The sequence below is a fragment of the Eurosta solidaginis genome, chromosome 1 (genome assembly GCF_040869045.1).
Source record: "Eurosta solidaginis isolate ZX-2024a chromosome 1, ASM4086904v1, whole genome shotgun sequence".
Classification (NCBI taxonomy): domain Eukaryota; kingdom Metazoa; phylum Arthropoda; class Insecta; order Diptera; family Tephritidae; genus Eurosta; species Eurosta solidaginis.
Genome location: NC_090319.1, coordinates 336,543,363 through 336,565,386, shown reverse-complemented (window position 1 = coordinate 336,565,386; position 22,024 = coordinate 336,543,363). Strand labels below are relative to the sequence as shown.

At 37.6% G+C, this 22,024-nt stretch overlaps 1 protein-coding gene across 5 annotated transcripts; it reads right to left on the bottom strand.

Moving 5' to 3' along the window:
- Positions 1-5,042: 5,042 nt before the first annotated feature.
- LOC137237889 (glutathione S-transferase 1-1-like) lies at positions 5,043-20,333 on the bottom strand. Of its 5 annotated transcripts, none has more exons than XM_067762238.1 (2): positions 20,309-20,333; positions 5,043-5,845 (listed from the first exon to the last, which is right to left on the bottom strand). In XM_067762238.1, the coding sequence occupies exon 2, from the start codon at positions 5,834-5,836 to the stop codon at positions 5,213-5,215; it is 624 nt and encodes a 207-aa protein (XP_067618339.1). In that variant the 5' UTR covers positions 5,837-5,845; positions 20,309-20,333; the 3' UTR covers positions 5,043-5,212. The 5 variants fall into 5 exon arrangements, with proteins under 5 accessions (XP_067618339.1, XP_067618335.1, XP_067618337.1 ...); XM_067762234.1 differs by lacking the exon at positions 20,309-20,333 and adding an exon at positions 8,178-8,274; XM_067762236.1 differs by lacking the exon at positions 20,309-20,333 and adding an exon at positions 8,067-8,205.
- Between the last annotated feature and the right edge of the window lie 1,691 nt (positions 20,334-22,024).

Sequence of the window (22,024 nt, the reverse complement as noted above, 5' to 3'; positions counted from 1 at the left end):
TATCAAACACGCCCGTCAAGAACACAATGGTCAAACGACGTACCAAAATTTTAAGGCTAAACGAGAGTTATAAATAGCAGTTTTAAGGCCAAATTGAAAATTCTACCGGAAATTGCTATCGGGTATCAGTATTATCAGGTACCAAATGGGAAACTAACCAACAACTAAGCAACTTGGCTTTGCCCTGACCAAAAAGTCAGGAACCGAATCTATTTCTCATTATCAATCAATGGCAAAATGATCGATGTCAGGCATTAATACAGGGACCGCATTGTACGGACCCTAGAAGATTCAAATATCGTCTGTGACCATCATATTGGATACCAAGAACTCAAAAAAACTTACTCATGAGCATTATTTGCAGGCTAAGCGGAACAATGAACGAAAATGCACAAAATATGGCGAATGTCGGAATGCCTCAAGACCGATGTTCAGAGTGTACTTAAGTTATGGAGGTAATACTTTTTCTCATTGCTAAGCAGCAAGGGAGATGATGAGACTGATTGAAAAAATAATGAAAAAATAAAACTGTGAATATTTCTGTTGGAAAATAACATTGGCTCAGGAAATTATGCACCAACGAGTTCAAACGTGCGTGCATTAACGCTTTTGCAAAATATCGTGGCACGAGGGGGGGTACACTGAAGTGACAGCCCTTGGACGGAAAAGAAATACCTGGGTGCTACGGTATCCTACGCTTGTCGAAGAAGAAAGCGCACTACGAAGGGAGGCACGGGTCACTCTGGACCAACTTCGTTCTGGATACAGTAGGAGTTTGAACTTTTACTTGTTCAGAATCAACCCCAACATGCGTAATATATGTCCTGCATGCGATGTGTCCCCCATAACACCAACAATTGTTTCAGTTGCTATGTATATCTAGCCCTCTATTAGCAACTTCCCTACGGCACCCCTGTTAAAACTGTTACTTTCCTTGGACTGCCGTTAGAGGATGGTAATTTGTGAGTGGCCACAACCATTGAATGGGGCGAAGCACTGTTAACATAACAACAAAAACCTAGTCGCACAATCGCATGTCTCCCGTGCTTTCTCCAATCCTCAAGAAATGCAATCACACAAAAAACAGGTCAGTATGTTCAGATTTTGCACAACACGTTTATCTAGCAATACAAATGTTAACAAAAGAAAAATTAAAATTGTTTTCCTATTGCCAACGAAAAAAATACTTATCGTTCATAATAATTATCAAACAAATGCTTGAAACACAATGCCGAGCGACGACGATATACGCCGCGTCGGCCGAAGACATTTTTCAAATTACGCCCAGACATTTCGTCTACTTAAAACACAATGCCGGACGAAATTGACGCTGTTTATTCAGAGTGGCCACTATTTAGAAATAAAGATGAAAACAATTAAAACTTTTTTTTATTTCCCTGGTTTAGCACTTGACTGCTAAAACACGCCCAAAATGTTAAGAAATTAACAAAACAAAACAAAAATGTTCAGGTCAGGTCAGGTTGGGTGGTAGCTTCCCTGATGAGAGGAAGCTCACTTGGACAACATGACGGTCCGTTGTGATACCACATATAATAAACTAAACTAACGGTGACGTAGATATAACTACTTAGAGAATCGTTGGGTAGCAACGATAAAGTTCCGAATGATCCCGATCTCAACCTTGGATAGCTCCTCGGGAGATCCAAGTGAGTCACGACCAGAGAATCGTTGGGTAGCAACGATAAAGTTCCGAATGATCCCGATCTCAACCTTGGATAGCTCCTCGGGAGATCCAAGTGAGTCACGACCAAAATACTTTCGCCTAGTTCTGGCAAAAGCTGGGCAGTCAAGCATAAAGTGATTTGGTGATTCCACCTCATCATCCTCCATACAGCTGCAGCAGGATGGAGTTTCCAATATATTGAGACGTACCGCATGGATACCCATGGGACAGTGCCCTGTCAAAACCCCAATGACCATTGATAGGTGAGCCTTAGTGAACCCAATTATTTCAGCAGACCTCCTGCCATCCACTTTCGGCCAGAAAGATCTTGATATCCTACAAGACGTAGTGTCCGCCCAACGTTTGCTGAGCTGACTCGAGGCCCAGCTATGGAAGAGCAATCCACAGGTGGCTAGCGGAATCCCGAAATCCCTACAGCCATCTTCATCCGGTTCAGTTGTACCGATTCGGGCTAAGAGATCCGCTTGACAGTTACCCGGAATATCACTATGGCCCGGGACCCAGATAATCTTAATTGTAAAATAATTCGATGCAATCGCAAGTGTGGTCAGGCACTCCCAGACCACCCTCGATCGCACTGTAGTTGAGCTCAAGGCCTTTATAGCCGCTTGGCTATCAGAGTAGATGTTAAATTCCCTAACCGTAGTAGCGCTGGATAGCATTTCATCCACCGCATCCTTAATCGCAGCAACTTCCGCTTGGAATACACTGCAGTGATCAGCCAACTTAAACTTGCGGCTTACATTTAGCTCTTGACAAAAGACCCCCCCGCCAACCTTTCCGTCCAACTTCGACCCATCCGTGAACAAGTTAACCGGTCCCATGCCCCAGATAATTCCTCTTCTCCACTCCTCCCTCGGGGGAATGACTGGGGTGAAGGTTGTATAGGGAGCGGCCACCGGCATGCAAAAATGTTAAGAAATTAAATTAAAAATTATATGTAAAGAAAAAAAAATTGTTTTTGGATATTATGTTTTCTTTTTTTATACTTAAAAAATTGAACAGCAGCAATCCTTGGGATGTTTGTCGTCATCGCCCGGTGGCGACGATAGAAATAAATCTATCGTGACAAAATGACATCGCGTAAATTTCGCTCTTGGCGTTCATTGTGTTCACCTTCATGTAATTATGGGGATTCTATTTTTGACAAGGCGATGTTCGTCGCGTTTATTTCGCGTCAGGGCATTGTGTTTCAAGATAAAGTAAAAAATAAACGTTGATATATGTAATTATTATTCACAAAAAAAAAAACTTATTTTCGTTTGAAAATTATTACAAGCAACGGTTTTGATAAGTTTTTGAATTTTCAATTTCAAAATTTGAAGCAATAATTGATTTGTTTGTCTGTTTTTTTGCGTAACTTATCTTACTTCGAATGCCATTAATTCATTAATTTATTGGCTTTATGGAATTTTGACCGTTTGCTATAAAAATTTTAAATACACAAATAAGGAAGGCTAAGTTCGGGTGTAACCGAACATTACATACTCAGCTGAGAGCTTTGGATACAAAATAAGAGAAAATCACCATGTGGGAAAATTAACCTGTGGTAACCCTGGAATGTGTTTGTATGACTTTGGTATCAAATTGAAGGTAATAAAGAGTATTTTGAAAGGGAGTGAGCCATAGTTCTAAAGGTGGACGCCTTTTCGAGAAATCGCCATAAAGGTGGACCAATGGTGACTCCAGAATATGTTTGTACGATATGGGTGTCAAATTAAAGGTATTGATGAGGGTTTTAAAAGGGAGTGAACCCTAGTTGTATATGTGAAGGCGTTTTCGAGATATCGGACCAGGGTGATCCAGAACATCATCTGTCGGGTACCTCTAATTTATTTATATATGTCATACCACGAACAGTATTCCTGCCAAGATTCCAAGGGCTTTTGATTTCGACCCCCAGAACTTTTTCATTTTCTTCTACTTAACATGGAAGGTGTCCCACCCATTTCACAAAGTTTTTTCTAAAGTTATATTTTGCGTCAATAAACCAATCCAATTACCATGTTTCATCCCTTTTTTCGTATTTAGTATAGAATTATGGCATTTTTTTAAATTTTCCATATCGAAAAAGTCGGCGTGGTCATAGTCGGATTTCGGCCATTTTTTATGCCAAGATAAACTGAGTTCAGATAAGTACGTGAACTAAGTTTAGTAAGGACATGTCGATTTTTGGTCAAGTTATCGTGTTAACGGCCGAGCGAAGGACAGACGGTCGACTGTGTATAAAAACTGGGCGTGGCTTCAACCGATTTCGCCCATTTTTACAGAAAACAGTTATCGTCATAGCAGCTATACCACTACCAAATTTCACAAGGATTATGTATTCTAGACGAATTAAATGAAAAAGGGCTCAGAAACGTACATACCAAATTTCATCAAGATACCTCAAAAGTTACTCAAGTTATCGTGTTTACGGACGGACGAACAGACAGACATGGCTAAATGAATTTCTTTTTTCACCCAGATCATTTTGATATATAGAAGTACAGGTACAGGGTACCGTTATGCGATCAAAATTAATATACTCTGTGAGATCTGCTCAGCTGAGTATAAAAAGCAGCTGATTTACCTTGATTTTAAAAGTATAACTCAAACAATTTACTTTTTTAGCTTTATCTTATCTTCAAAAGTTAATAAATTCATATCTACATTTCAAACGATAAGTAATAATAATCTAGGTGCCAGTAAGTGCTACCTTGGGCTTAGTAGGCAATTGAAAAGTAAAGTGCTCCCTTGACCATTTAAAATCACCCTCTCTCTTTACAAGTCCCTAATTATACCTGTCCTGATGTATGGCCTGGAACTATGGACTATGCGGAAAGGGCACAAGATGGCCCTTAGAGTGTCCTGGTCGAGATGCCGATATCGCAGGTATGAGTTAAAGACCAAAGGTTTCGCTGGATTTGAAAGCAGAGGAAGTGGGCGACCTCCACTGATTTCCCCCACCCCTTATATCCATAAAAGACTTATGGTGGCCAGAAGCTCGCCTGCTAAATATGTGTATGATATTTTTAACAGGATTCGCCTTGCGTAGGTGAGGTTGACTATTAGGTTGCGAAAGCTATGAATTCCGCTTAGCAGCTCCTTGATTACATAATCGGTGTCAGTTATCACGAAACAGGCATAGCTGGCACGAGTAGGTATGAAACGGTCAAAATCGAATCGGTTAAGCGCCAATTAATGAGCTGGGACTGAATTCAGTAAGTGTGACTTTTCAAATGTACATTTTTCTTTAGAATAATTTAATGAAGAAAAATGTGCATTTTAAAATGCACACTTACTGAATCTGTCCCCTGGACTTTACATTAACAAATAAAATAAAAAACATACTCACTATCTATATACAGTTGCTAATTTAATTATAATAATGGGCAAACCGACAAAATTAAAAACTGATTTTTTTCTTCCATCGGGTTTAAACATAAATGTCAAAACATTTATTTATGAGTCTTATCAGTTAATTTCCGAGTAGGTACATGAATACATTTTCCAATAAATATCACATTATTTGATAAGACTTTTTAAAATAAGACAGCCCTCCCAGTTTTCTTGCCATCCTGGTAATTTTTTGCAACTTTCATACCATCTGGTTACATTAGCATACTTGCTCAACTCAAAGCCCACCGCATCAAGCGTAGATATTGATGCCAAAATAGATAGATCCGCCACGGTCAAATGATCTCCTGCCACATAATCGTTTCCTTCTAAGAATGTGTTTAAGAATTCCACAGCAGTTTCTACAGCTTTATATTTCTCTGGATCAGCGGGTTTTTTTGCAAAAATTAATGGAATGTAGTAGTCTCCAAAGCTCTTGGAAAGTGAACCCAAATCGAAGAATAAACGTTGATTAACAACAGCTTGTTGTTGGGGATGCTTAGGGTATAGCGAGTCGTCCTTGCCGTATTTCTGAACCAAATAAATTAAAATAGCGCGTGATTCCCAAATAGCGAAACCGTTATCCACCACAGTGGGAACAGTGTGTTGTGGATTGAGCTTTAGATACTCGGGTTTCAAATGTTCACCAGCTTGTAAACTCACTACCTTTTTATTCAATTCAATACCAAGCTGGTTGGCTGCAAGCAATACTGAACGGCACGGCGGTGAGGCTGGCTTATAGTAAAAATCCATGTTATAGGCCTGTTTATAAAAGTAAAGCAAAAATTAAGATTATTTTTCGACAAATATACTTAAAATTTAAGGACAGATATTGTAACCCAAAATGAGGCCCAGGGTTCGAACCCTGGTGGCAAAAGCAAAAAAAAAAATTCAAAGGGAAGTTTTGCTTTTTTTCTTCCACTTCGGGAACTTAAGAGTTAACTTTGCATTTGCGGCTGCTAAATATTTCAAATTTTTTAGAAAAAAGTAGTCGAATTTTATATGTTCCGGAATGTGTCGCTTCTGCTGTTTACTGTGTCGATCCAGAAATAAATAGATCCTGCAGCGTCTTTCATGCAGAAATTATAGCCGTGAAAAAAGCAGCAGCTTAAGCTGCATTCGCATCAATGTAGTCAAGCCGCGATTAAAGCAATAAACTCACATATTATTTCATCAAGAAGTATCCTGGAATGTGAACAAGCATTGGAAAAACTTCGCAGAGGCCAGAGCATACAACTGTATTGCGTGCCCGGTCATAAAAAGATAGAAAGTAACGAAAAGGTCGATGAGTTGGTAAAGGAGGGTGCAGCACTCGCTGAATCGACGGTAAGCATCTAAATATGTTAAAGAAAAATCAAAATGAGACAAAAATTGCATATGACCCATCAAGCAGGAAAGGCGGGGACAGAAGCGCGGGGCTGCGAAATTTCTAAGATCATGTGCATATCCTACAATATTAGACTCATAAAGTGGTTCATATCTCAGAAGAGAGAAAACTTAAGGCTCACGATGGCCATCCTAACTGTACACTGCCTTCTGGTGTCACATGCTTATAAGTTAGGCCTCGTCATTAACAGCCAGTTAGCAAAAAGTGAGAGCTGCAAAAGAAACAATTGGGCATTAGTTTCCTGCGGTCGCCAGGTCAAGGTTCCAGCTATTAGGGGCGGCTGAGTTGCCAGGTCTCGAGAAAGCAATTAAGCTAGGTCCTAGAAAACTTCTTGAATTTTCAAAGATTATGGAGTGATTTTATAACATCAGTCCTGGCAACTGATTAGGGTCTTACATTTGGTCGTCAAACAAATTTTGGTAATACTATGGACAAATTCAGTCTATGTGACGTCTTAGCTAGCCTTATATGTTCCTGACTCCTTAGTCCTACTACAATTTGCTGGCTATGACTGAAATGGTTCCTTAATATTTTTGTATAGTATTTTCATTTGAAGCGTTTTACCTTCACGAAGTGAAATGTTCGGACATATACTTCCCGAACCGTTCGATCCATTAGAAGCGTTATTTTTAATCCCTTTATAGATATTGTTATTGCTTCTCTGTTTAACTACATCATTCCATACCTGAATAGAGTTACTCAATGAAATTCTTTCGTCCTTCAAACTTCCCTTTTATAGATCCCCAACAGATTTCTATATACAGAGATCTCGCATTGGATGAGTTAGGCCAACATAAAAGTATCCCTCAACTGCTCCTGAAAAATTAACATTGCTTTGGGCTTTCTAATGACTGTGCCCTTCTCTACTCCTTTTAAGGAATTGCGGCAGCCATACTTTGAGATATAATAAACAAGGCCCAATGATATTTGAAGAACATAACTTGATGTTAGCCCAACATATCGCACCAAAAGGCTGTCCTCAGTTTTTCGGATGCTTAAAATTTTCTTTTTTCTTTTTGTTGCTGTTTTTCTTCGGTTCCGCCTTTCACACTGGTGGTCCTCGATTCAAGTTCCGCACAAAGCAACATCGAAAATGTGGGAAAAAAAATGTTCAACTAGAAAACAGTTTTTAGAAGCGGAGTTGCCTCTCCGCAGTGGTTTGGCAAACATTCCGAGTGTATTTCTACCATAAAAAGATCCGCAGTAAGACTTAAGCTACTTTGCGGAGGCCGTTTGGAGTCTAAAAAAAAACATATAAATCCCGTCTTGCCAATTTATCGGAAATTGTAAGAGAAGCTCGGCCTAAATCTCCTCTGAGGTAAATGGCGGGATGCCGACTTTTTTTTTTTTGCTGCTTTTCTTCACAACGGACGAAAAATATATACATAATTTGTGGACGAATAGCCACTTTGCAGTCACAATAGTCACAAAAACATCATCAAATAACTAAAAGCTATATTATCAAGACTTTTTTACATAGAAGCAGTCATCAGAAAGTGGGTATAATTTTCAGTTGCGACAATGTTTGGTGTAGCATGTAATATCTAGAAACACTCGATATATTTTTATTGAGGAGAGCTATAAAATTTTACCAACTCTAAATAGCAGTCTAGTTATACTTGTGGGTTTTGTGTCAGTAATTGTTTCTTGAATTAAGTATTAACTTTCATATTAAATTTGTTTTTTATAATTTTTTCACAAACTCACTTTTTTAAGCAGCTAAACTGTAACTATAAAAGTTTAACACGAACTGAAGATTGTTTTGTCAGTGCTACACCTTTAAAGCGTTTGACAAAAATAATTGTAGATTGATACGTGTATATTAGGGTGGCGCTTCATTGTATGAGAAAAATAGTGTTTGGATTTGTGATCTCAGCCCCTAGAAAAAAGCGAATAGTGCAAAAAACGAATATATACAAAGTCTTATGTCAATCTATAAAGATTTAGTCCTGGAAAGGACGAATTTTAAACATTTCAAATGTTCATATTCATTTATCCTGGAAACGTTTACTCCTTTTCAAAGCAATTTTGATGTCTTGAATTCCTAGCTTTTTTAAAATGACTACAGGTTTAGAAATCGGCTTACTTATAACAGAGCTGCAGACTAAAATATAATATATGTATTTAATGAAAACTGTTTTTCTTCAATCATTGTATGGAAGAAAATTACCAACACCCATCTGGAAACAGCTTTTCAAAATTAGCTACTGTCGAAAGCGTTTTGAAATTTGCACGACGTTGAAGTAAAATTCACGATCTGTGAAGTGCTAAAATGAAAATGAGTTTCCATACATTTAAACGAATTTGTGTTTGATTTTTTTTTTCATTTTATCACTTCATAGAACGCGAATTATTCCCCAGCTTACTCGAAACATTTCGAAAAACTCATAATAAAAAGTTGAAAATGTTGCGCACAATTGAAATCTTGTAAAATTTTTGTACATGAAATGCGTTTGAAAGCAAAATCGGTAAAGGGTAAGCTGACGGCAGAATGCTGGCTATAAGCTATGCTAGGCAAGAAGCAGTTTTTATTATTATAACAAACAGACACGGCTGACTTTGCCCTAGCTTTGATCTATCTACATAACTTTCAAGCAATTTTTAACTCTAACTCTCCCTTGCCCTCTCTCCCCCATTTTCTTGTCTTTTTATTCACCATTCCCTCTGCCTTTCTCTTTTCCTGCGTCTCTCTCTCCCTCTCCGTTTTCCCCTCATTCTCTTCCGCACCATCTATCCATATCTCTATGTCTTGTTCGAAAAGATCGCTCTCTGGTCCTCTTCCCGGAAAAAGTATCTTAATTCTAACCTAGGTAAAGGGCTACCTATATACCTAATTTCCGGAAAATCGAACCGTGAATAGAATTTGTTCGAATAGATCCTGGTCCACTTCCCGGAAAGAAACTTCACGGAACGCTATCCTATCTTTCAGGTTGGATAAAAATGCACACGGTACGCAAATTTTATTGAAATCGGTTAGATAGCTTAGGAGTCCATCGCGGCCAAACAGCGTGAAACGAATTTTATATGTAGATATTTTACAAGCTTGAATCGTTTCTGGCACTGTAACAACTTTTATAATTTACCAAGGGAAATCATTTTCATAGCTTTCTATCGTTACATTATAGCAAAGCTTCTCCCTTCCATTCTGTCGCCAACCTTATTGATAAAAAGTGAGAGACAATACCGCCCACAGTAAATGAATTAGGGTGGACCAAGAAAATCTAAAAACTCGCCCTCTTTACGATTTCAAACTCCTTACCCAATCTTTTAATCTTTTTTGATTGACCTAAAATTTTGTTAAATACAAATTTTAAAGCTATTTAAATATTTCTGGGGCGTGATATCGAGAATCGGAATTCTTTGGAATATAAGGGTCACCCTAATGTACATAGGTATATATGTATAAAAATGAATTTTCATATTATAAAGCCTAGAAACGGAAGCGGGCCTGATAATTTTAGCATGTCCGAACCCGTCGCAAACACACAAAGTACCACACGTCCTAGTTAGAAGAGCACGTCCCTCATCCATCCATTCCATAAGCGCTCCAGGTGTTGAAGCAATAGTAATATGTTATTGATTGCATATTAGTATTCAAAACAACAGACAGCACCAAACAATTTTTTGTTTATGATGGACTAATTAATGTTCTTTGTGCGATGACTTTGCGAATATCAAATTTCGCAAGAAGTGATTCATATAGTATTGTTGATTTGCCGACAGGTTTGCTAAACAATGTCGATACCGGTTTGGGTCCAAATCAAGTCTAACAAGGAATGACGGAATATCGTGGCATTCCTAATGTGTCAAGTTGTTCGTCCAGGCCAACAGAAATCGTATAGAATCCCCAGCGGTACCACACCGTGCGGTCGTAGGTTTCTCTGTAAGATAAAAGGAGCGACAAACGATTGAAGAATTCATTACTCGAGCAACTTCCCTACAACAAGCTTTCCTTGCTCCCCTAATTTGCTCCTTATCTGAATATGGCTGCTTATAATATAATATATAAATATGACTGCTTATATATATACATGGCGTATACAGACCACAGCCACAACAGAGCAAGGCTTGACGACAACCGTAGAAAAAAATAATTAAAATATGCCAAAAAAAAAATCATTTAACCTTTTATTATCTGTTAATTGCTGTTCTTTTAGTTCCTTTATATTAGGTCGGTTAAATGTTTGTCCGATTTTCATACAAATCTTGCAATCGATGTTTGAGTAACTTCTTATTGAGTTACAAACGTGAAACCTTACACATAGGTTAGAACACCGTGACAATGCAACAAAAGGAAAACAACATCCGTTAGGTGACGCACGGATCGAAATAATTAGATAATAATTTGAATTTGTAAAGATTACCTAGGGGGTGGACGGGATGAGATATTTAGAAAAATCTTACGAAACGGAGGGAATTTTGGGATTGATTTTATGTAAGTTCTCATTGAGCTACAACTGTAAAACTTCACAGATAGGATAAGACACCGAGAAAATTTAAGAAAAGGAGAAAAAATTCCGTTAGGTGGCGCACGGATCGAAATATTTAGATAAGAATTTGGAAATTTGGTGTTTTGAAATCGATTTTAAAGTAACTCCTCATTGATCTACAAACATGAAACCTCAGAGACAGGTTAAGACACCGTAACAAAGGAACAAAAGGAGAAAAGGCTTTCGTTAGGTGGCGCACGGATCGAAAAAATTTGATAATAATTTGGAAATTTGAAACCGGGTTTTAAGTAACTTCTCGATGAGCTAGAGGCTAAAAATTTAGAGCTTAATTCAGAGGTCGATGACAGCCGACGACACAATACAAAAATTTTCGCTAGAGGGCGCACAGACTGAGATATTTAGAAAATCAAACGGAACGGCGCGAATTTTGGGATTGATTCTTATGTAAGTTCTGATTGAGTTACAAGCGTATAACTTAACAGATAGGTTAAGACACCGAGAAAAATGTAAGAAAAGGAGAAAAGAAAAATAAAATACATAAATTCTAAGCACTTCCTTTATATAAATGGACAAAAATCAGCGAAAAATTTCTCCTTATATAAAGGCATATTCTTGCTAAACTTTGATTTTTAAATTTGGACATAGAAATTGCAAAAATATTTATGAGAAGTAAAAATATAAAAACTTTACAATCCAAGTAACAATTTTTACAATTTCTATGTCCAAATTTAAAAATCGCTGATTTTTGTCCATTTTTATAAAGGAAGTGCTTCCAATTTTTTAATTTTATCTTTATTTTTTAAATTTATTCAATAAAAACAAATCAACATTTGAGATTTCATGCGTTTACTGTTACAGGAAAACTTCCATCGTGCGTTATTTCAAAGTGGCACCAGCATCAAAACGAAGCAAATGTCGAATGTGTTCGGGCCTTAAGGCAAAGTGTAGGAAGCAAAGCAGCCTCTTGGAAAGGTAAAAGAGGATTGCTTGAAGAAATTTTGTTCAAATATCGAATTAACCAAAAAATATTCGTAAAGAGGTAATATTTTCTGAAAATAAATGGCGACACGTCGGCGAAAAGGAGCTTCGCAGAAAAAGTAGAGCTGCTGTAAAACAAACAAAAAAAAAAAAAAAAAAAACGCTGGTACCATTTCTTCGGATGACAAATGAACTAGTTAATGTCAAAAAAATGTAACAGTAGCTCGATATTAGTCTGCAAAAGTCAGCGATAACGGTCATGACGACCCCTAAGTACTACAGAATCTTTAGTTTTTCGTCGTTTCTTTTAAAACTTTGAATAAATATCTAGTGAACTTTTGCATTCACGGAAGGTTGGACACATGCTTATCTCAACGGCAGTTTACCCGATACTACACTTCTTCACAGGGTTCACACGGCGAAGTCTCCCCTTGAGAGCATACAGTTTTCCCTAGATATATTCTTGGACATAGAGCAAAAAAGCCAACGAATTCAGACGCAACATTTTTTATACTCAGCTGAGCAGAGCTCACAAATTTTGAGGTATTTTAATCAAATTTGGTATGTAAGTTCCTGGGCACTCATCCCAGATCGCTATTTAAAATAAACGAAATCGGACTATAACCACACCCACTTTTTCTATATCGAAAATTTTGAAAAACCGAAAAAGTGCTGAATTATACCAAAGACGGATAAAGCGATGAAACTTTGTAGGTGGGTTGACCATATGACGCAGAATAGAAAACTAGTAAAATTTTGGACAGTGGGCGTGGCACCGCCCACTTTTTAAAGAAGGTAATTTACAAGTTTAGCAAGCTGTAATTTGGCAGTCGTTCAAGATATCATGATGAAATTTGGCAGGAACGTTACTAAGAAAATTTAAAATGGACGTGGCTCCGCCTTTTTTCATTTAATTTGTATAGAATATTTTGAATGCCATAAGTCGAACAAAAATTTACCTATCTTTGTGAAATTTGGTAAGGGGATAGCTTCTATGCCCGTAGCTGCTACCTGTGTAAATGGGCGAAATCGGTTGAAGCCACGCCCAATTTTTATACACAGTCGACCGTCTGTCCTTCCTCTTGGCCGTTAACATGATAACTTGAGCAAAAATCGATATATCTTTACTAAACTTATTAAAAATCCGACTATGACCACGCTTACTTTTTCGATATCGAAAATTTCGAAAAATGAAAAAAATGCTATAATTCTATACCAAATACGAAAAAAGAGATGAAACATGGTGATTGGGTTGGTTTTTGACGCAAAATATAACTTTGGAAAAAAATTTGTAAAATGGGTGTGACACCTGCCATATTAATTAGAAGAAATACAAAGTTCTGCAGGACGAAATCAAAAGCCCTTGGAATCATGGCAGGAATACTGTTCGTGGTATTACATATATAAATAAATTAGCGGTACCCTATAGATGATGTTCTGGGTCACACTGGCCCACATTTTTGTCGATATCTCTAAAACGCCTTCACGTATACAACTAAGGGCCACTCCCTTTTAAAACCCTCATTAATACCTTTAATTTGATACCCATATCATACAAACACATTCTAGAGTCACCTCTGATCCACCTTTATGCCGATATCTCTAAAAGGCGTCCACCCGTAGAACTATGGCCCACTCCCTTCTAAAATACTCTTAAATACCTTCCATTTGATACCCATGTCATACAAACACATTCCAGGGTTATCCTAGGTTCATTTTCATACATGGTTGTTTTCCCTTATTTTGTCTCCAAAGCTCTCAGCTGAGTATGTAATGTTCGGTTCCACCCGAGCTTTGCCTTCCTACTTGTTGTAATGGTATATGTGCATGAAGAGATTAGTGAAACTAATTTGAGCATGAGATCTTACTGGCTGAAGCACCAGCGAAAACAGATTCATTGCATTTTCGTGTTTTTATATTACAAAATGCTTTTTTCAATTACAAAATGCTCAATTGTTATATATTTTCCTGATATCTGATAGTGATTTGTAGTATTATTAACTAGTTTTTTTGTCAGACATTTTTTTCGCGTTTTTCCCAGAGTCACCAATGTGTAAGAATAAAAAATGGGCAATGTAGCTTTTTACACGGGTACTTTTTTTGAGCCGGGTATACTTTTAACCCGATGCTTGTTCAGAAATGGGTACTTTATTAGAACTGCATAGGTGTTTTTTTTTTTAACCGCATGGTTTTTTAAACCGTGAATTTTAGTCATCTTTTGAACTGGGAACTTTTTAAGAGGCTTTTACTTTTTCAACGTTGGGTACTTTTTTAGCGCCGGCTAAGTCACTCAGCCAATGAACGCGCTTAAATTGGTGAGATATACTACCAAAGGGGTTCACACACCATTTTCACCAATCCAACAAAAAGTTTAATTAATTTCGAATGGCATTGCCAAGGCGCCTAATGATTTTTCGTTCCCATCTATTCCCATATTCCCTGGGACTCCACATAGATGTATGCATCTACCTATCCCATATCTTTCCAGGGATTGCTTACACTCTAACATTAGATGCTGTGCTATGCGAGATTATTGATGATTCTCCGCCATCCCTTGTAAAATTTGGTTTGGAGACAAACAGATCTCGGCGTTGCGCTATCATCAGTGTCATTTTATGTTCAGATCTGTTGTTGTCGTTTATCTTATAAGTATTTATATGTAGTTCGTAGGTGGATGGACAGGTATTGTCAAATTGAATGTGTGTGTACGTGTATGTCTGGGGTTGGTGTCGAAATTATGTATGTACAAAATTCTAAAAACAAAATTCTGCTTTTTAAAATTCTGCTTTCTAAAATTCTGCTTTCAAAATTCTGTATTACAAAATTCTTTATTACAAAATTCTGTATTAAAATATAATGTTAACAATGTTAAAGAGGTCATGTAAATATTTTGAAACAGTGCGACATGCACAGTAATTCTGCGTAGAACACCTTCCGGCATAGGCGGCCTTCGGCCGCGCTTATAAAAAATAACCCTGGGCTACGCCATGCCAAATCCGGGTGTGTGGTATAACCATGGCTACCGCCACGGTGATGTCCTTCTGCGTAGTATACCCTTCTGCGTAGGCGGCCTTGGGCCGCACTTTAAACAAATAACCCTTAGCCGATCCAACACCGGCTACGCCATGCCATGATTCCGGAATTTTGACTTCCAGAATTAAACATGCAGAATTTTGAAAAAGCAGAATTTTAGAAAGCAGAATTTTAGAAAGCAGAATTTTAAAAAGCAGAATATTAAAAAAGCAGAATTTTGTTCAATCAGAATTTTTTTGCAATTTACAGAATTTTGTCACAAAGAATTTTGTAATACAGAATAATGACACGCTCCCGTATGTCTGTTATGTGTTCATTCAAGTAGTGGTTTTCACTGTCAACTTGTGTGGTTAGCTGAGGCAGGTTTTTGTCTGTTCGTTAATTATTCTACCGTCGAATTTTGTTTCTTTGTATATTTCCATGTTTTCGCGTACGTTCAGTCAACGGTCCTTTGCTTGCATATGAAGGATCTAGACTGTTTTAATTGATGTTTGTTGGAGAGCATTTATTTTCGACCATGTGATTCGCAAGTTCGACTGTGGTATGATGGTTGGATTCAGTGTATTTTTTCTTTTGTAATATATAATGTGTTCTCTAACCTCGTTCTTACTTGGCGTCTTGTCTGGCCTATGTAGCTGTATTGGCATTCGCAGGTAAGCTTGTATACGCCGTGGCTGCAAAATACATCCTCTGAGCCAGTGTTAGTTCTTAGTTTTCACCTTAAAATTTTGTGTACGCTGTGCTTATATTGTATTTTTTAAAAAAGGTAGCCTATTTATAAGTTGCCCTTCGAGTATATGTCATTGTAGTACAAGTGCTTGTATTTCCCTGTCGGAAAATCAACAAAACAAAACGAACGAGACTATTGCCTTACTTGCTGCTTGGCTGTCAGTATAAAGGTTGACGCGTCTGCAGTATAAGCTATTTTCTTCCAGTGTTTCTAATGCTTTGGTTACGGCTATTACTTCCGTCTGAAAAACGCTACAGTGATCTGGCAGCTTGTAGTATCTGTTTATTTCGGGACCAGCACAGTATGCCACATACTCTACTCCTTCCACTACCTGGGAACTATCTGTGTACAGGTGTATTGCTTCTTTCGCAATTTGGGTACCCATGCACCAACCATCGCACTCTGTTGTGACTAAAAGAGCCTCTTCGAAGCGTTGATACGGAATCAGATAGCCCGTTCGACCTGTAATTGATGTCGCTATACTGCTGTGGCCGTGGGGTATATGCTGAAGTTGCTCCGAGGCTCTGCGCCTCGTTGCAGTTGTTAACGCTATGTTCTTTGTCAATAGGTTTACAGGTTATAGCCTGCGTACGCAAATTAGAAGAGTTGCTTGGCCTTAATCTCCTGTGAGGTATATCGCGCCTTGTATTTATTTAATTTTAATTTATTATACTCAGTTGAGCAGAGCTCACAGAGTATATTAACTTTGATTGGATAACGGTTGGTTGTACAGGTATAAAGGAATCGAGATAGATATAGACTTGCATATATCAAAATCATCAGTATCGAAAAAAAATGTGATTGAGCCATGTCCGTCCGTCCGTCCGTCCGTCCGTCCGTCCGTACGTTAACACGATAACTTGAGTAAATTTTGAGGTATCTTGACGAAATTTGGTATGTGGGTTCCTGGGTACTCATCTCAGATCCCTGTTTAAAATGAACGATATCGGACTATAACCACGCCCACTTTTTCGATATCGAAAATTTCGAAAAATCGAAAAAGTGCGATAATTCATTACCAAAGACGGATAAAGCGATGAAACTTGGTAGGTGGGTTGAACTTATGACGCAGAATAGAAAATAAGTAAAATTTTGGACAATGGGCGTGGCACCGCCCACTTTTAAAAGAAGGTAATTTAAAAGTGTTACAAGCTGTAATTTGGAACTCGTTGAAGATATCATGATGAAATTTGGCAGGAACGTTACTCCTATAACTATATGTGTACTAAATAAAAATTAACACAATCGGATGAAGAACACGCCCCCTTTAAAAAAAAAATTTTAAAAGTCAAATTTTATGAAAAAATTCCATATGTTTACAGTATATAAGTAAATTATGTCAACATTCAACTCCAGTAATGATATAGTACAACAAAATACGAAAATAAAAGAAAATTTCAAAATGGGCGTGGCTCCGCCCTTTTTCATTTGATTTGTCTATGATACATTTAATGCCATAAGTCGAACAAATATTTATCAATCCTTGTGAAGGCGCTTAGATTCTAGGACGATAACTGTTTTCTGTTAAAAAGGGCGAAATCGGTTGAAGCCACGCTCAATTTTTATACACAGTAGATCGTTTGTCCTTCCGCTCGGCCGTTAACACGATAACTTGAGCAAAAATCGATATATCTTTACTAAACTCAGTTCACATAATTATCTGAACACACTTTGTATTCGTATAAAAAATGGCCGAAATCCGACTATGACCACGCCCACTTTTTCGATTTCGAAAATTACGAAAAATGAAAAAAATGCCACAATTCTATACCAAATACGAAAAAAGGGATGAAACATGGTAATTGGATTGGTTTATTCACGCAAAATATAACTTTAGAAAAAAACTTTGTAAAATGGGTGTGACACCTACCATATTAAGTAGAAGAAAATGAAAAAGTTCTGCAGGGCGAAATCGAAAGCCCTTGGAATCATGGCAGGAATACCGTTCGTGGTATTACATATATAAATAAATTACCGGTACCCGACAGATGATGTTCTGGGTCACCCTGATCCACATTTTGGTCGAAATCTCGAAAACGCCTTCACATATACAACTACCACAACTCCCTTTTAAAATTCTTATTAATACCTTTAGTTTGACACCCATATTGTACAAACACATTATAGAGTCACCCCTGGTCCACCTTTATGGCGACATATCGAAAAGGCGTCCACCTCTAGAACTACGGCCCACTCGCTTTTAAAATACTCATTATCACCTTTCGTTTGATACTCATAATGCACAAACGCATTCTAGAGTCAACCCTGGTCCACCTTTATAACGATATCCCGAAGAGGCGTCTACCTATAGAACTAAGACCCACTCCCTTTTAAAATACTCATTAACACCTTTCTTTTGATACCCATATCGTAAACAAATTCTAAATTCACCCCTGGTCCACCTTTATGGCGATATGTCGAAAATGCGTCCACCTATAGAACTAAGGCCCACTCCCTTTCAAAATACTCATTAACACCTTTCATTTGATACCCATATCGTACAAACAAATTCTAGAGTCACCTCTGGTCCACCTTTATGGCGATATCATGAAAAGCCGTCCGCCTATAGAACTAAGGCCCACTCCCTTTTAAAATACTCATTAACACCTTTCATTTGATAACCATACCGTACAAACAAATTCTAGTGTGAACCGTGGTTCACCTTTATGGCGATATCTCGAAAAGGCGTCCACCTATAGAACTAAGGCCCACTCCCTTTTAAAATACTCATTAACACCTTTCATTTGATAACCATATCGTACAAACAAATTCTAGTGTGACCCGTGGTCCACCTTTATGGCGATATCTCGAAAAGGCGTCCACCTATAGAACTAAGGCCCACTCCCTTTTAAAATACTCATTTACACCTTTCATTTGATACCCATATCGTACAAACAAATTCTAGAGTCACCCCTGGTCTACCTTTATGGCGATATCTCGAAAAGCCGTCCGCCTATAGAACTAAGGCCCACTCCCTTTTAAAATACTCATTAACACCTTTCATTTGATACCCGTATCGTACAAACAAATTCTAGAGTCACCCCTGGTCCACCTTTATGGCGATATCTCGAAAAGGCGTCCACCTATAGAACTAAGGCCCACTCCCTTTTAAAATACTCATTAACACCTTTCATTTGATACCCATATCGTACAAACAAATTCTAGAGTCACCCCTGGTCCACCTTTATGGCGATATCTCGAAAAGCCGTCCGCCTATAGAACTAAGGCCCACTCCCTTTTAAAATACTCATTAACACCTTTCATTTGATACCCGTATCGTACAAACAAATTCTAGAGTCACCCCTGGTCCACCTTTATGGCGATAACTCGAAAAGCCGTCCGCCTATAGAACTAAGGCCCACTCCCTTTTAAAATACTCATTAACACCTTTCATTTGATAACCATATCGTACAAACAAATTCTAGTGTGACCCGTGGTCCACCTTTATGGCGATATCTCGAAAAGGCGTCCACCTATAGAACTAAGACCCACTCCCTTTTAAAATACTCATTAACACCTTTCATTTGATACCCGTATCGTACAAACAAATTCTAGAGTCACCTCTGGTCCACCTTTATGGCGATATCTCGAAAAGGCGTCCACCTATAGAACTAAGGCTCACTCCCTTTTAAAATACTCATTAACACCTTTCATTTGATACCCATATAGTACAAACAAATTCTAGAGTCACCCCTGGTCCACCTTTATGGCGATATCTCGAAAAGGCGTCCACCTATAGAACTAAGGCTCACTCCCTTTTAAAATACTCATTAACACCTTTCATTTGATACCCATATAGTACAAACAAATTCTAGAGTCACCCCTGGTCCACCTTTATGGCGATATCTCGAAAAGCCGTCCGCCTATAGAACTAAGGTCCACTCCCTTTTAAAATACTCATTAACACCTTTCTTTTGATACCCATATCGTACAAACAAATTCTAGAGTCACCCCTGGTCCACCTTTATGGCGATATCTCGAAAAGCCGTCCACCTATAGAACTAAGGCCCACGCCCTTTTAAAATATTCATTAACACCTTTCATTTGATACCCATATCGTACAAAAAACACATTCCAGGGCTATCCTAGTTTCATTTTCCTACATGGTGATTTTCCCTTATTTTGTCTCCGTAGCTCTCAACTGAGTATGTAATGTTCGGTTGCACCCGAACTTAACCTTCCTTACTTGTTTTTTATATTAATTTAAGTCAGGGATCGCAGCTTCAAATCTAGTCTTTGTAGACGTATTATTTATTCAAAAATAACGTTTTACGCGTAATCTACAAATGAATAAGTGGTCTTGGTTATCATCCCATTTCGTTAATTTTAAATAACGATGGCTATGAGTATCAGGAAACTGACAAATCAAAGTTTGGATGGACGGTTTTATATCGCTTAATCATTTCATATTTCATCACGATTTTGATATATGGAAGTTCATATTAATCTAGATTTGTTAAAGCAAAATGTGTATATTCTTTTTTAAAAGTGCAGTGGAGCCTAATTAAAGAGTTCAATTAACACAGAATGTTCACATATAAATTTGTTTAATTTTTCCGATCACTAAAGCCAAACGGATACCTAACATGACATTGTAAGCTAATTATTGCTTCTATGAAAAAAAATTTAATTTGTACACCACATACCGATTTGAATAACTTTGTTTATTTCGAGGCTGCCACAAGATGAAAGCACATACTAAATTATCACGGTCTAAACGTTTCGTTTTTATACCTGTGGTCGTTTTTTTAAGATGGGGAAAAATTTAAGCAACAATAATGGAAATCATTACGAGTCCAACACGCGATAACAACAAGTCATTGGACCTAAATTTTTGGAGGTGTGTCTGATAATAAGTGCAAGCGCTTCCTTTTCAAAATAAAAGTAGAGTTAATTGTTCCAATTAAAAAATTTAAAATATTTTTAAATCAAGAGTAATTTCGTAAGAATATTACGTAATTTTATTTGTTTATACCTACTTACAGTGGGATTACATACACATTGGGAACATTACGAATAGCATATTTTCAAAACATGCAAATTAGGACAGAATATAAAAATATTGTAACGAATTCCACTTATTTTGCACCTTCTGCTAACGTTCGAATCGCTGAACTGTCGAATAAATAACTCCAATATTCAGTATTACAAAATGATCTTTACTAGACTAATGTGGGAGTAGTACTTCACAATTACAATTATACTTCACTAATAGCGTGTTTAAATTAACCTGATTACTGATTTCTCAGCTTGCGCCTCTTTTATACTCTCGGATACCTCGTTCGCCCATTTCTCCTAAGGTCTAAGCGTTGCACGAACATGCCTTCTAGAACAGTTGTATAGTTATTTAGCTATCTGTAGTTTATATTTTTCTTCTAGCCATATGCGTGTGTATGTGTGAGTAACAATTTCTGCTCTTAGCTACCGGCTAGATATATGTATGTGGAATAATCTCTCTGTTTCAAGCTGCTGGTTATGTGTATGGAATATTCTTCGTTGCCTCGTACATGAGTGTGGCTGCTTGCTTTAATGTGTACATGTACATAAGTGTGGCTGCTTGCTGTTTTTGTTGTTGTGATTATTTACTAACAAAATAGTGATGCTAATATTCGCCATAATATTCTATATATATATATATATATCGAAAAATCGATGATATCGGTTAATAAATCGACCCAGCCTAATATATATAGTTAAATATCGGCGCCCTATATCAGCAAACTTTTGAAACTTTCTCAAAGCTTTTCCTAAAATTTAGTACATTTTAAGCTGAGGTTGGGTGCTAATGAAGAAATCCTGTATACTGTAATGGAGTGTCTTAAGACGAATTCGAAAATGGCTTTCGATGGTGGCTTTTAAAATATGTTTTTCTATTCTACTTGTTCTTCAGCATTTTCTACTGCCATATTACCTTCATGTTTTCTTGTATGAACCTTTTCTTTCATTATTTTTCCAATTATCAGCGTTACACATCTTTTTAAAGGCTTTATTACAGATCATTTCGTAAGTTTATTACAATGTCTTTTTCTTGACTGCTATAGTCAGATCAATCAGTTGAAAGTTAGTAAAACTGTTAAGAATACTTATATAAACAAATCACTAAAGTCCTCATGTTGCTGTTGTTGTTGCGATAAAGACGCTTCCCGAAAGCTTTGGGAGTGTTATCAATGTTGATGGTCTTTTGCCGTATATAGATATGGAACGCTTCGGTAACAAGCGCCATTCGGGAACGATTTGATAAGACCACATTGAACCCCCGGCAATCCCGGCCCACTATCTAGTCACATGAGGAGCTTGGGGTCTCCAGAGCCTCGGCTGCTAAAGAAACAGGATTCTCCACGGGTAGGTGAGGTTGAAAATTG

Bases quoted from the DNA above. Each gene is read 5' to 3' on its own strand.
- LOC137237889 (XM_067762238.1), bottom strand. From the start codon at position 5,836: ATGGATTTTTACTATAAGCCAGCCTCACCGCCGTGCCGTTCAGTATTG.